Source organism: Pelophylax lessonae (genome assembly GCF_965119305.1).
Source record: "Pelophylax lessonae genome assembly, chromosome: 4".
NCBI lineage: Eukaryota > Metazoa > Chordata > Amphibia > Anura > Ranidae > Pelophylax > Pelophylax lessonae.
Genome location: NC_138771.1, coordinates 220,061,830 through 220,077,431, shown reverse-complemented (window position 1 = coordinate 220,077,431; position 15,602 = coordinate 220,061,830). Strand labels below are relative to the sequence as shown.

Genomic DNA, 15,602 nt, shown 5'->3' with positions numbered 1-15,602 from the left:
CTAATGTTCCAGCTTTGCCTCATTTGGTGTATCCATATAAAAAGAATGCTATAGGAAAAATCCCTTGTTTTTCCATAGCAGTCAGTCAGTTTCCAGCTTTATTTTTCTGCAGTCCAGGTATCAAAATGGCTTGCTATTGGCAATGTAAATGTTGTGGTTATTTCACTTTTCATACATGAGCACCATTGTCTCTATATTGAAATGTGCAGGATGGAGAAGATGTAAAGATTCCTTCAGTAAAGATCAAATTATAGGCATAGACTAAATAACATACAGTTTGATGGCTAGCAATGCACACTGGTTTTAGTTAAATGGGAAATCATATGTACCTTCAAGTTCAAACACTTCATTGTGAATGCCGTCTGATGAATTAATTTGCATGGCATCAACTTCTGCCTCAGCATTAATGATTTGCTGTGCTACTGCTTCTACGATTGGCATCACCATGGCAGCAGTAGAAGTGTTGCTGAGCCACATGGACAGAAAGCCAGTGCTGAACATAAATCCCAGCATAAGCCTGCAAAGTGCGCAGACTAGAATTAGCAAGCTAAAAACCAATGCATGAAAGTTTTTCTCTGAAAAAGATAAATATGCTTAAAACGAATTATTATGTTTCTAAGACTATGGTTGTAGACATGAGTCTCCACAAACTAAATCGTACTGTATCATGTATCTATATGTGACAGGGGGTCTACCATCCCCCTTACCTGATGTACCACCCTATGCAAACTTATGGGGAGTTCAAAAGACAACTGATTGGTGTTTTACCAGATTCACCACCCACATGGAAGAAAAATATATTTTAAATATATTTTAAAAAAACATTGTTTATTTTTTTCCCAAATATAATGGAAATATATTTGAAATGCTACAACTTTGGCCATATTCAATATATTTCTAAAAAAATTTCCCAAATATATTGGAAATATATTTGAAATGCTACAATTTTGGCCATATTCAATATATTTCTAATTTTTTTTTCCCTAAATATATTGGAAATATATTTTTCTTCCATATGGGCAGGTAGCAATGTTTTACACTTTGCGACTATTGCTTTCTGTCCTTGGCTTCATGACCTACTACAAAATGGCCTTGAAGAAGCACGTGTGCCCCTTAACCACTTGCCGACTGCCTAACGCCGATCTACGTCGGCAGTCAGCCCCTCACAGGCAAAGTGACGTAGGGCTACGTCACTAGCTTGTGAGGGTCTAGGGAGCGAGCGCGCGCCCCCAGAGGCGCGCTCCCGCTCCCGCGTGGTCACGGACCCCCCCGCGCGTGTGACCAGCGGACCCGATGTCCGCCGGTCACTCGGCAATCGGCGGGGGAGAGGGAGAATGTCAGGCAGCTTGTGTAAACAAGCTGCCTGTCATTCTCCTCGCTGTAAAGACACTGATAAAACGGATCTAGTATGTAGATCCGTTGATCAGTGTCCTTACAGCTGAAGCCACAGCCTATCACAGTAGAAAGCACGCCCCTAGGGATACACACAGCCCCTCCCTTCCAAATAAAGTTAACCCCTTCACAACCAGTGTATTTTTACAGTAACAGTGCATATGTATAGCACTGATTACTGTAGAAATGTCACTGGTAACCCCAAAAGTGTCACAAATGTCAGTCAAGGGTCCGATCTGTCCGCCCCAATGTCGCAGTACCGCAAAAAAAATCGCAGATCGCCGCCATTACGCGTTAAAAAAAAAAACAACAAAAATGACAAAAATCTTTCCCTTTGTTAGTAAACGCGATAACTTTTGCGCAAACCAATCAAAATACGCTTTTTGCGATTTTTTTTTACCAAACATATGTAGCATAAAACAAATTGGCCGAAAATTTTAAAAAATTTTGATTTTTACTTTTTTTTGGGGGGAAATTCATATAAAAAAATGTGAAAAATATTGTTATTTTTGCAAAATTGACGCTCTTTTTTTGTTTATAGCGCGTGATCAAAAAATCGCACAGGTGATCAAATACCACCAAAAGAAAGCTCTGTTTGTGGGAAAAAAAGGACGTCAAATTCGTTTAGGTACAGCATCGCACGACCGCGCAATTGTCCGTTAAAGTCACGCAGTGCCAAATCGCAAAATACCCCCTGGTCAGGAAGGGGGTAAAATCTTCCGGGGCTTAAGTGGTTAAGACATATCTGACCCAAAGCTCGATGGAGCCTGGAAGGTAAAGATCAGATAAGAATGCAATGGGCTACCTTCCATTCTTCCCCACAGACACCTCACATAGAGAAGCTACTTTTATCAATAAGCTCACAGAACAATCACATACAAGTTAAAAGTCCTTGGAATGTAGGGAGGGGATTTGGCAGACTTGACAGTCTCCAGTGTGTTGTATAAGATTGAGGTTCGTTAACTTTTAAACATAGTGCAACAAGGTTTGCATAAAGTACTGAACTTATATGAACCACTAATTTAGTAGTTAAAGGGATTGCAAAGGTTTAATTATTTTTTCATTAAAATGATAAACATGTTTTATTTACCTGCTCTGTGCTGTTGGTTTTGCACAGAGTGGCCCAGATCCTCTTCTTCTTGGGTCCCACGCCGGCGCTCCTGGCTCCTCCCTTCTGTAGGGTGTCCCCACAGCAAGCAACTTGCTATGGGGGCACCCGAGCCAAGCCGCTTCCCTGTGTGTCCATTCACACATGGAGCCGCAGTTTGGCCCTGCCCCCTCCGCCTCCTGGTTGGCTCACTGACTGTGATTGCTGTTGGCTCCCGCTGCTGGCAATAGCTAATCAGGAGTGCGAGTCCCCGGAGATGCAAGGCTCTCGTGGACATGGCTGGATCAAGAGGGGACTCGGGTAGGTATTGGGGGGGGGGGACTGCTGCACACAAAAGGTTTTTTTACCTTCATGCATAGGATGCATGAAGGTAAAAACCTTGTGCCTTTACAACCACTTTAAGTGCACCCAGGCTAATTAAAGTTAATTTCTAATGAGTTGCTATGAGTTAGTGCTCATGCACTCTCTTAAATTGTTAAATATAGTACATGTTGTCTTAGGTAGATCCCTAAACACATTAGAACCTATAGGAATACATGGCTATTTGTTTTCGTACCCTGTTTGTCTGCTTACTTTTGATTTTGTAATACACTACCTTGGTCATTTACATTTTTCATATGTTATGAATATGTCAGCTTGTGACATGTGAAAACTTACCAGCCAGGATTGACTCCCACCAACATCACCATTCTTAATGCTATTCTTTTGTGCAAGTTCCATTTTTCTATTGAGGTTGCCAAACAAATGACCCCCGTCAATAACAAATGGAAGTCTTTGAAATACGTGGATGCAATCTGAGAAAAAAAATAATATTTTAGAGAGCTAGACTTTTCATCAAAGACAATTTTTCTAACAGTTATTTGTATTTAAAAAGAAAACACATCCAAAACTAATTTCAGAAAAAATCCAGTTCTGCAGTAACCAATTTTGATTCCAACCTGTAAGCCAATCAGTTTTGAAATGATTTCTGATTCTTTGCCTAAGGGCTAGTATACACTAGGAATCACACAGGAATGCACTGCGCATTCCTGTGCATTTTACATGCGGTTCAGTGTGGTGTGATTTGAGCCCATTCATTTTAAATGGGTTCAAATCCCACTGCAAGCACTACTTTTGGAAATGCACTACAACCGGATCACATGGTACTTCTGTATGATGTGATCCAGGGCAGGCAAATGCACTGTGTTTGCAACCTGCATTTGGGGTATCAATAAATTACTTTGACACACACCGCAGATCACAACTATGTTGCATTTTGAACGTAGGGCAGAAAACATGTACAGAGCGTAGGTGAACAGGGCCTCAAGGTTATTGTATTCTGCCCATTCCCAACACATGTTTGTGCTGCTTTAAGCTGCATTCACTCAGGTGATTAGGAGAATACAGGCTGATCTCATATATCGAAATCTCCAGCAATTATCTGCAGTTAGGGACATCTGTCCCTAAGCACAGGTAACTGCTGGATGTGCAAATACATGCTAAGAGCCATTATTTTGTATAGGCTTCATAGTCAAAGCTATTCTCATACACCTGTGATCTCAACTGCAAAAAAACGCTCATTCTTGTTGCAGGAATCTGCTGTATACCCCAAATCACCCATGTGAATGTAGTCTTATTGAACAAGTTAAAATTATGTTATTTTTTCATAGAGAGAACTTGACTAGATTCATGTATATATAATATGCATATATATATAGTATCTCACAATAGTGAGTACACTCCTCAAATATTTGTAAATATTTTATTTTATCTTTTCATGTGACAACACTGAAGAAATGACACTTTGCTACAATGTACAGTAGTTAGTGTACAACTTGTATAACAGTGTAAATTTGCTGTCCCCTCAAAATAACTCAACACACAGCCATTAATGTCTAAACCGCAGGCAACAAAAGTGAGTACACCCCTAAGTTAAAATGTCCCAAATTGTCAATATTTTGTTTGGCCACCATTATTTTCCAGCACTGCCTTAACCCTCTTGGGCATGGAGTTCACCAGAGCTTCACAGGTTGTCCCTGGAGTCCTCTTCCACTCCTTCATGATGACATCCCAGAGCTGGTGGATGTTAGAGACCTTGCGCTCCTCCACCTTCCATTTGAGGATGCCCCACAGATGCTCAATATGGTTTAGGTACAAAGACATGCTTGGTGAGACCATCACCTTTACCCTCAGCTTCTTTAGCAAGATAGTGGTCGTCTTGGAGGTGTGTTTGGGATCATTATGTTGGAATACTGCTCTGCGGCCCAGTCTCCAAAGGGAGGCAATCATTCTCTGCTTCAATATGTCGCAGTACATGTTGGCATTCATGGTTCCCTCAATGAAATGTAGCTCCCAGTGCCCGCAGCACTCGTGCAGCCCAAGACCATGACACCCCCACCACCAAGTTTGACTGTAGGCAAGACACACTTGTCTTTGTACTCCTCACCTGGTTGCTGCCACACAAGCTTGACACCATCTGAACCAAATAGGTATATCTCATCAGACCACAGGACATGGTTCCAGTAATCCATGTCCTTAGTCTGCTTGTCTTCAGCAAACTGTTTGTGGGCTTTCTTGTGCATCATCTTTAGAAGAGGCTTCCTTCTGGGACAACAGACATGCAGACCAATTTGATGCAGTGTGCAGCGTATAGTCTGAGCACTGACAGGCTGATCCTCCACACCTTCAACCTCTGCAACAATGCTGGCAGCACTCATTTGCTATTTACCAAAGACAACCTCTGAATATAACACCAAGCACATGCACTTAACTTCTTTAGTCGACCATGGCAAGGCCTATTCTGAGTGGAACCTGTCCTGTTAAACCGCTGTATGGTCTTGGCCTTTGTGCTGCAGCTCAGTTTCAGGGTCTTGGAAATCTTCTTATAGCCTAGGCCATCTTTATGTAGAGCAATAATTATTTTTTTTTTCAGATCCTCAGAGAGTTCTCTGCCATGAGGTGCCATGTTGAACTTCCATAGACCAGTATGAGAGAGTGAGAGAGATAACATCAAACTTAACACACCTGCTTCCCATTCACAACTGGGATGTTGTAACACTAATGAGTCGCATGACACCGGGGAGGAAAAAAGGCTAATTGGGCACAATTTGGACATTTTCACTTAGGGGTGTACTCACTTTTGTTGCCAGCGGTTTAGACATTAATGGCTGTGTGTCGACTTATTTGGAGGGGACAGCAAATTTACACTGTTATACAGGCTGTACACTCACTACTTTACATTGTAGCAAAGTGTCATTTCTTCTGTTCTTCTGTGTTGTCGCATAAAAAGATATAATAAAATATTTACAAAAAATGTGAGCGGTGTACTCATTTTTGTGAGATACTGTATATGTTCTGTGTACTAATCAAACAGGCCACATTTTGTACTTTTCCTTTACTTAATAAGTTGGCTTTCTTTAATAACCACCTTCTGGAAATCTTGGTTTCCCAGGTGTCATGCATATCTAATGTTTTCACTGACCTAAAAAGCATGCAGCCAATGAAATCAAAAGGAAATTAAGACATGTGATCTGCATACTTGTCCTGCATCAGTGACTGAGAATATAGTGAAGTTATTGAATCAGCATGACAACCAGGCAACTAACATTTTTAGAAAGATAGGTCAGCAAAAGCAATTTATGTACTTTACTAGGTTCCTCTAGTCTGACATGTTGAGAAGGCTTACTTGACTTTTTTGAACCTCTAAGCAATTAAAAATCTGTGATATGAGATCATTAAAGATGATACCAATGTTTGGCAAATATAAGAAAAGTAAATATCTGTTTATGCGCCCACAATTGATTCTTTATAATGCAAACTTGTTTTTCAAAATGGAACTCTTAAGGAGAAACCTTCCATGATTAAAGGAGAAGTACAGTACTTCGCCACTGGATCACAGGAGTGCAGTTTGTTCTGCACTCTGCTGAAACCCGCTGTTGGCTGACTTCACAGAGCAGGTCCTGGTTCGGGCAATATGACCATATAGAGTTGGAATCCGCCCACATGCCTGGAACCGGCACCCGGCTCAGCCTCCTAGCGAGCCTCTGAGAGCCTGAGCCGGCCGCTCCCACCCTCTCCACAGCCCAGTGCTCCAGTGAGCGAAGAGGGGGCAGAGCAGAAAGCTGACAGTCAGCAGTTCTCTGCTCGTGGAGCTGTGAGAACCGAGCGACCGGTGGTGTTTGATCGCTAGATAAGTATGAGTCTAAAAAAAAAACAAAGAAAAAACAATGCATACTTCTATTTTATAAGTGGCACCACCAGTTGTAATTGTTAATATGACGTGCAACACAGCAACAAATCCTAGATATATATATTGACTTAAACATTGAATGTCTTTGAGACCTTTGTTTTATACTGTATAAGCTATTGGATCTTTCTTGAAGTACAAATGAAACACTAGGGTTGGTAATGATACACATAAATGTTTTCATGCATGTTTTATTTCAAGTATTTCCAGAAAACAAAAAGCAAAGTAATGGCTACTCAGATATAGCACAGTAAAGTGGTATTAAACCCAAAACTAAAAATGTAATATATTGCAGCTTAACAATCATTAGATGTGGTGGCTGCAGTCTTTTTTTAGGCCCCCCCCCCCCCCCTCTGTTTTTACCTGGTCATCTGGCAAGTAACATAATTCCTGTATTAGAATGCCTACACTCTGGTTGAAGAAGTACAGGGGCACCTTTGGACAGCAGCATTGTCAGTCTAGGGGAGGGGAGTGTTAGATGTACTAGCATATTTAGATACACTAACAAATTAAAGCCAAATTCCAGCTTATACTTTATAATCTGCTGAAATAAACTATTTCTCTTCCCTTTGGGATAAAAGTTGTACATAAATAAGTAAAAGCTGAACATTGCAAGTATCCCTGCTAGTGTTAAATATTTTGTCTGATCTCTGTATCGGATACATTCTGCTGGAGAGCTTGTTATTTTGAAAAACAACAGACGTACTGGCTGGATCACAAGATTAAAATAGAAGAAAGAAAACCTAAAAAAGAAAATTAATGCAGCCATCACATCTAAAAATTAGTAAGTTGCAATATAACAATGTTTGCTTTTGCTTTTAATACCACTATAAAAAGGGGGAGAACTGCACTTACAGATTTAGATGGTAGAATCCCGAACAATGGAAACATTAGGGCTGGAATAAAAGCAGTGACAGACAGGGGCAAAGCTTCCGACAGCCAGAAGATAGCCACTACAAACAGTACATATGCACATTCTGCCTCCTGTAACAAGAGAAGCACAATATAAGGGTTATATGGTATCCTCCATAAAGGTGTTTTTTTTATATTTTCCTTTAAAGGGATTTAGACACAAATTCAAAGAGACGTAATGGATATCAAAGTCATACTCACCTAGGTGGGTGCAGCACCGATCCTAGCTAAAGATGTCCCCAGCTGCCTCTAAGACAGAGTGAGAGCTCAAACACAGCTGATCGCTTAGCTCTCGGTCTTCAGTCTGCAGACTGTGACTGAGAGGCTGAGTCAGCTTCCAGCCCTGACATCTGTGTTTTCCTGATTCTTGACCATATGGTTGGGGTCTTTTCAGAGCCTAAATAGGCTCTGTGAAGTCAGCTGACAGCAAGCTTTAGCCCACTGTTAGCTGAAAACAGGGCACAGGAGTGCAGAACGAACTGCAATCCCGTAACACACAGCAGAAGTATATTTGGCAATACTTCTTCTCTAAAACACCTGCATGATTAGGTTCTGGTGGAAGACTCAGGTATAACATTCTCGTTCCACAGTAGCAACTCTGGTGTCTGGTGTTTATAAAAATGTGATAAGCCACAATAGTGACTATCATGGCTTATTTCCACTGTGCAGTGGTTTATGTAACTGTGATGAGGAGTGGAAATGCTGTTCTCCACTTCCCATTGCAGTACAATGAGAAATAACTAGTGAATGCAATGCAAACAACTAATTTATTAAGGTGGGATAGAAGCACCTGACTGGCAATTGGGGTAAATTTTCTTCCTCCTTGCATAAACCCCCTAAATCTTTATTATGTGTTTATACTAAGGTACTGGCATTTTTGGCACATTTTTTGCACAAATATTACCCCTAACAGTAACCAACCAAGTCCCAAAGCAGCAGTGAAACAAGTTACGTTATTTGGATAGTTTTTGGTTAAGCCCAGGTTCACACTGCTCCGACATGAAATTCATTCTACTTCCAATCCAACTTTGCCCTGCAACTTCAGTCCAACATTGATCTGACTAAGGCCGGGTTCACACTGCTCCAACATGGAAGTCGGACGACTTTCGATCCAACTTTTTCCCTTCATGTCTGACTTCCATGCGACTTCAATGAACGGGATCTGACTTTGATCAGACAACACCAGGCCCTTTGAGTCTGGTATGGATCTTGAGAGGGGAACCCCTCACCAAAAAAAAAGGCGCGGGGTCCCCCCAAAATCCAGACACTTATCCGAGCATGCAGCCAGGCAGGTCAGAAAAGGGGGGGTCAAGCGAACCCCCCACCCCAAAGCACCTTGCCCCCATGTTGGGACAAGGGCCTCTTCCTGACAACCCTGGGCGGTGGTTGTGGGGGTCTGCGGGCAGGGGGCTTATCGGAATCTGGAAGCCTGCTTTAACAAGGGGGCCCCCAGATTGGGCCCCCCCATGTGAATGAGTAGGGGTACGTTTTACTCATTCACTCAAAAAACGTGTCAAAAATAACTAAAAACAGTTCACAGGTTTTTGACAAAGTCCTTAAATAAAGTAGCTCCAACGTGTCTTTTTTCTCTTGGGATCTCTTCTCCCTCTGTTTCTTCTTCCTTCGCTGTCTTCTTCCTCTGGTTCTGGGGCATCATCCGGAGACCCCGATCCCTTGTGACATCACCCCCATCATGCCCTGAGCGGTGACATCACAAGAGGTGGGGTCTCCAGATGACATCACCGGATGGCCAGGCCACATGGCTATATAAGAAATGGCACATCGCAGAGCTAACACAACAGCCAGAGCTAGCATCGAGAGGAGACATCAACGAAGGGAGAAGAACCAGGAAAACAACCAGAGGAAGAAGACAGCAAAGGTAGAAGAACAGGATGAAGAACCAGAGGAAGAACCAGAGGAAGAAGACAGCGGAGAGAAAAGATCCGGAGGCTGAGGATCGGAGGAAGAAGGCATCACTGGAGAAAGAAGATACGTTGGAGCTGCTTTAATAACTATTAATTAATATTTATTTAATAAATATGAATTAATTAATATTTATTTTTGACGCTTTTTTTGGTGAATGAGTACAATATTCCCTATACTCATATTTGGTGAAAAGAGTACAATATTCCCTATACTCATTCACATAGGGTCCAAAAGGGCTTGGTATGGAATTGGGGGAGGGATCCCCACGTCGTTTTTTTTTTAAATTTTGGCGTGGGGTTCCTCTTTAAGTTCCTCAAAACACAAGCCCCTTGCTACAAGTTGGATCAGTTAAGATAATGATCCAACTTTGATCCGACTTCAATGATATTGAATGAGCTGAAATCAGACCAGTTAAGATGGCTCTCATAAGAAACCATTGATTTGTACACGTCATGCAATCTCAAAGTCGGAGCATATGTCGCACCGATGGAACCGTACCCTATGAGAGCCATCTTAACTGGTCCGACACATGTTGGTCCGACTTTGAAAAATGTTCCTGCACTACTTTGGTCCGAGTTTGGTCCATTTTCAGCCTATTTAATATCATTGAAGTCAGATCAAAGTCAGATCCTTGTCCTAACCATCTGACTTGTGACATCTGACATGGTGATTACAGCAGCAGGAAAAGGAATTTATGTCACACTGAGATTGTTTTGATTGGTCAAAGGACAAGTTGGATTATCTCATAGGGCTAAGATCTACAGTCGTACAACAGTTGTGTTGTATCAATGTGACTTTGTACACTCTGTGGCATTGAAGTCGTATCAAAGTCAGACAAAAGTAGTGCAGAATCCTTTTCTAAAGTTAAAGCGACTTGTGTCTGATCAGTTAAGACGGCTCTCATGGGGAAACACTGAATTTGACATATCATGCGACTTGTGCTCTCACAAGTCGGATCCCATGTCGCACCAGTGTGAACCAGGCCTAAAAGATGAAATGAAGATATAAAAGAAGCAGAGCATTTTGGAAGAGTATAGGTAAAATAGAATACAGATCATTTTTTCTGCTCATACCAGCAAGATAGGAATGAACAATAAATACAGGTTAAGTCGGAATGAATTTGGAATGAATATATATAGTTTCTACGTAAAGTCAACAGAGAAGGTAGTGTGTATCGCAATTGTAGCTAATTTTATATAAGGTAAATAATTGCCTTTGGAGAAAGTATGAAGGCACTCATGGGGATCTATATAAAGCCTTCTATATTAGGAAATAAAAGCACAAAACAATTAAAGAAAATAAGTATTTTATGAATAAAACTATAATAAAGGTTAAGTATTACTAATAACTGATTTGGAATGACATGCATAAGAGTGATGTGTGTTACACTCAGTACCTAAAATATCCACCTCATAGGTAACAAAAGCAGGGAAAAGAAGAGAGAAACAGTCACATGCAGGAAAGTAGGTAAATGCATAGTAAATGTTAGGGCAGGTTTTATGTTTATATACTCTATGGGGTTGAGTTATTAAAACTGGAGAGTGAAAAATCAGGTGCAGCTCTGCATGGAAACCAATCAGCTTCAAGGTTTTATTGTCAAAGCCTAAATAAACAATCTGAAGTTAGACGCTGATTGGCTACCACGGACAGCTGCACCAGATTTTGCACTTCCCAGTTGTAGTAAATCAACCCTTACATGTGTGTGCGTGTGTATATATACATAAACAGTATATATACAGTACAACACACATACATATATACACGCTGCTCAAAAAAATTAAAAGTAACAGAGGGGGTTGTTAATAGGTTTCAGCTGCTTTGGTATTAATGAAATTAACTAAAGGTGCATTAGATAGGCAACATTAAGATGACCTCCAAAACAGGAATGGCACTGGCATTTTTCTTCTCCCTACTCATCTTTTCTGACTGTTTTTCACTAGTTTTGCATTTAACTAGGGTCAGTGTCACTACTGGTAGCATGAGCAAATACTTGGACCCTATAGAAATTGCACAGGCAGTCCAAGCATGGAGGAGATTACAGGAGACAGGCAGTTACTCTAGGAGAGTTGGACAGGGCTGTAGAAGAACCCATCAGCAGGACCGGTACCTGCTCCTATGTGCAAGGAGGAACAGGATAAGCACTGCCAGAGCCCTACAAAATGACCTCCAGCAGGCAACTGGTGTGAATGCCTTTGACCAAATAATCAGAGACAGACTTCATGAGGGTGGCCTGAGGGCCCGACATCCTCTAGTGGGCCTTCTGTTCACTGCCCTGTGCTGTCGAGCTTGATTGTTATTTGCCATTAAACACCAGAATTGGCAGGTTCGCCACTGGTGACCTTTGCTTATCACAGATGAGAGCAGGTTCACCCAGAGAGACGTGAAAGGGTCTGGAGAAGCCGTGTAGAACATTATGCTACCTGTAACATCATTCAGCATGACCAGTTCGGTGGTGGGTCAGTGATGGTCTGGGGAGGCATATCCACGGAGGGATGCACAGACCTCTACAGGCTAGACAATGGCACCCTGACTGCCATTAGGTATCGGAATAAAAACCTTGGACTCATTGTCAGGCCCTATGCTGGTGCAGTTGGTCTTGGGTTCCTCCTGGTGCATGACAATGCCCGGCCTCATGTGGCGAGAGTATGCAGCCAGTTCCTGGAGGATGGAAGAACTGATACCATTCAATGGCCTCCATGTTTGCCTGACCTAAATCCAATAGAACACCTCTGGGACATTATGTTTTGGTCCATCTGATGCCGCCAGGTTGCACCTCAGTCTGTTCAGGAGCCCAGTGCTGCCCTGGTCCAGATCTAGGAAGAAATACCCCAGGACACCATCTGTCGTCTCATTAGGCGCATGCCCAACGCTGTCAGGTATTCATACAAGCACGAGGGGGCCATACAAACTACTGAGTACCATTTTAAGTTGCTGCAATAAAATTTCAGCAAAATGGACTAGCCTGTTGCATCATTTTTTCACTTTGATTTTTGGGGTGTCTTTAAATTCAGCCCTCTGTAGGTTGATCATTTTAATTTCGATCAAACGATGTGGCATTCTTTTGTTCCTAACACATTACCCAGTGCATATCAGTTTAGATATACAGCATGAGAATTTTCCCCATTGAGATCTGATGTGTTTTCAAAGTGTTCCTTTAACTTTTTTGAGCAGTGTATATATACATTGTATAGATAGATAGATAGTTTTTGCTGGATATGATAGGGTAATTAAAGTAAATGCAGCTTCACCTAATTCACTAGGCAAAGTGGAAATGTTCTACTCCTTTAGTAAATCAACCCCACGAAATGCATAAATTCATGGGGCATATTTATAAAGCAATGATGTAACAGTTAACATACATTTACTAAAGGTGAATTAATTACTGTAATTTAAAACACATGTGCCAAAAAGATAAATCTGCAGTGAATATTTGGTGAATGGCACATTCGCTGCTTTATAAATACACCCTGTATAGCAGGCATCACTAAATGGCGGCCCACTGTCCAGGTCTGGCCCCAATCACTCTCCCACCCGGACCGCAGCAGTCGCGCCATTTAGGAGCCTGTTCTTTTCTCAGCCGTCACTCTTTCATCTTTGCAGAGCCGACAGCGGGAGGTGGGACAGTTCTGGAGGGAGGGGGGAAGCTGCCTGAGGCAAACAAGCCAGTGATTGGTTGCTAAGATAAAGGAGAGTCCAAACAACCAATCAGCTTGCAGCTTTCGTCCTCCATTCAGAGCTACTTTGCCTCTCTGTGTAAGGTAGGGAAAATGTTATGTGGGAAGGGAGAAAGGCACTGAGAAGTGAGGTTGGAGTAGGAGGAAGCAGGGAATGCGGCAGAACAAGCTGGAGTATGTAAATATGTCACTATTCACAGCATAAAAAAACGGAGTGGGGAGAGATGTAGGAGCAGTGACCACTGTGAAGGAAAGTAAGTAGTGATCACTGCTGCTGATTGATGGGAGAATGCTGTCTAAAGCCTACATCTGGTGCCTGCTATGTCTGCTGTGTGTGGTTAAAGGCTGCAAGAGGCATTGAAAAGGATCAGAATGCTAATTGTCAGCTTGCTATAGTGCTTTTTTTATCTTATCTCAATCTTAAATGCAGTCATTGTTTGCTGCCCCTTATTTTATGTTAAGGGGCACACTGATGGGCACAGCAAAATGTCAATCAGCATGCCTGTTAACATAAAATGTACCCATCAGAGTGCTCCTTAACATAAAATAAGGGGCATGCTGATGGGCACATATGTTAAGGGGGTACTCTGATGGGACACCTGATGTAAGGTGCCACTTTGATGAGGACACCTGTTGTAAGGGGGCACACTGATGGGAATACCTGATGTAAGGTGGCACTGTGATGAAGACACCTGATGTAAGGGGGCACTATGATGGGCACACCTAATGTAAAGGAGCACTCCGATTGACAAAGCTGATTTGATGGGGACAAATGATGTAAGGGGGCACTCTGATGATGGCACCTAATGTAAGTGGGCACTCTGACTGGAATACCTGATGTAAGGGGGCACTCTGATGGGGACACCTAATATAAGGGGGAACCCTCACGGTGGCAACTGTTTTATGGGGGGACCCAATGTAATAAATCACTCTGGTAGGGGCACCTGATGTAAGGGGGAACACTATTGGGGACATTTACAGAGTATTACCAGAGTGTGTGGAGAAAACCTGTAAGAAAAGCACCAAAAAAAGGAAAGTAGAAGCGTACAATCTCATGGCACAGACTTGAGCTTCGGACCTCGGCCAGAAGAAAATTTTAGTGACTGGACCTCCTTGAATTTTAATTCACTACCCCTGCTGTATAGTAATACAATAAATGTATCATCTAGTCCATATTTGATAGTGCAAAAGCAAAATTGACACTGAACATATGGCTAGAGTATATACATTCAAACATTTACATATTCTTCACAAGCAGTGAATGAGCTTTAAATTAAGCCCTCACTGACCTCTGCATGTACAGCTAATGTGGAACAATTTATCCTCAAAGTTCACAGCAATAGCACTAAAAATATTAAAGCCATTCTGTCAGTATTTCTATTATAAACCCAGAATATGAGGTCTGGGAGGGAGGAGAAGGGGGTGAGTAGCCAACTTGAATTACTGCAGTACTTCAGATGAGAAGGAATTGTTCAATTGTGAATTGAATAAAACTCTAATATTAATTAATGATAAAAATGTAATTTCATAAAGTGCAAAAATGTGAAATAAATGCCAATTTACATTTCACAAAAAATACACCAACATAATAAAATTAGTGCGTTGAAAAAACAATATACAAATCCTATAAACAAATAATAAGTCCCAATTCACGAATAAAAAAAAATAATGCGAAACATCCAAAAAAAGCATAAGGTGTATAGTCCCATAACCAAGTGCAAGTAAATGACACTTTTATCCAACAAATATAAGCAATCCAAGAAATAGATGGTTGTTACATCCAAAGCTAATCACCACAGTGATATCACCCGTGATATAAGATAAGGTTGTCTCCTTACCAGATAATGTGTGAACCATACTAAATGGTCAACAGTGCATTTAAAATAACCAGGATGTCTTCCTGTCACTCCTCATCCCTTTGCTGCAAAATCTCCCAGCAATGTAATGCAAAGTGAAAAAAACAACATCCCATAGCGCAATATGTTTAAAAAATCTGTATATTTAAATAGGGCCGCTGATGAGGGGGACTACCAGTGCTCCTGTAGGGGGCCCAAACAGATATCGGTGCGGTCGGGCGAAGGGGCAATTACAGAAGGAAGCCCTGTGTGGCTCTCTGCAGCCACAGGAAGAGACACAGGGCATTGTTCCCATAATTGCTGCTCTGACACCGATCCCCATCTGTTCAGCTGCCCTGTCCTGTAAAAAATGTAATAAATAATAAAAATAAAAAAGTAAAATAGAATAATTGTAAACATTTTTTTAAAAAATTATATATATTTTTTTTAATGTATAAGACAAATAAAAAGGGCCAATTCACACAGGATCTCTGTTGTGCTTGTGGCTGCTAATAATGATTTTAGTGTAT

General features: G+C 41.5%; 1 protein-coding gene and 1 long non-coding RNA gene across 3 annotated transcripts in view; both read right to left on the bottom strand.

Annotated features, from left to right (window-relative positions):
* Positions 1-15,602, bottom strand: part of LOC309555221 — a 375,479-nt gene that overhangs the window by 67,818 nt on the left and 292,059 nt on the right. The window lies entirely within an intron of this gene.
* Positions 1-15,602, bottom strand: part of SLC13A1 (solute carrier family 13 member 1) — a 136,488-nt gene that overhangs the window by 64,725 nt on the left and 56,161 nt on the right. For both annotated transcript variants that reach the window (XM_082257097.1, XM_082257098.1), the window contains exons 3-5: positions 7,581-7,709; positions 3,158-3,294; positions 330-517 (exon numbers count right to left, since the gene is read on the bottom strand). In XM_082257097.1, the coding sequence (XP_082113223.1) occupies positions 330-517; positions 3,158-3,294; positions 7,581-7,709 (454 nt within the window). The remainder of the gene's footprint in view (positions 1-329; positions 518-3,157; positions 3,295-7,580; positions 7,710-15,602) is intronic.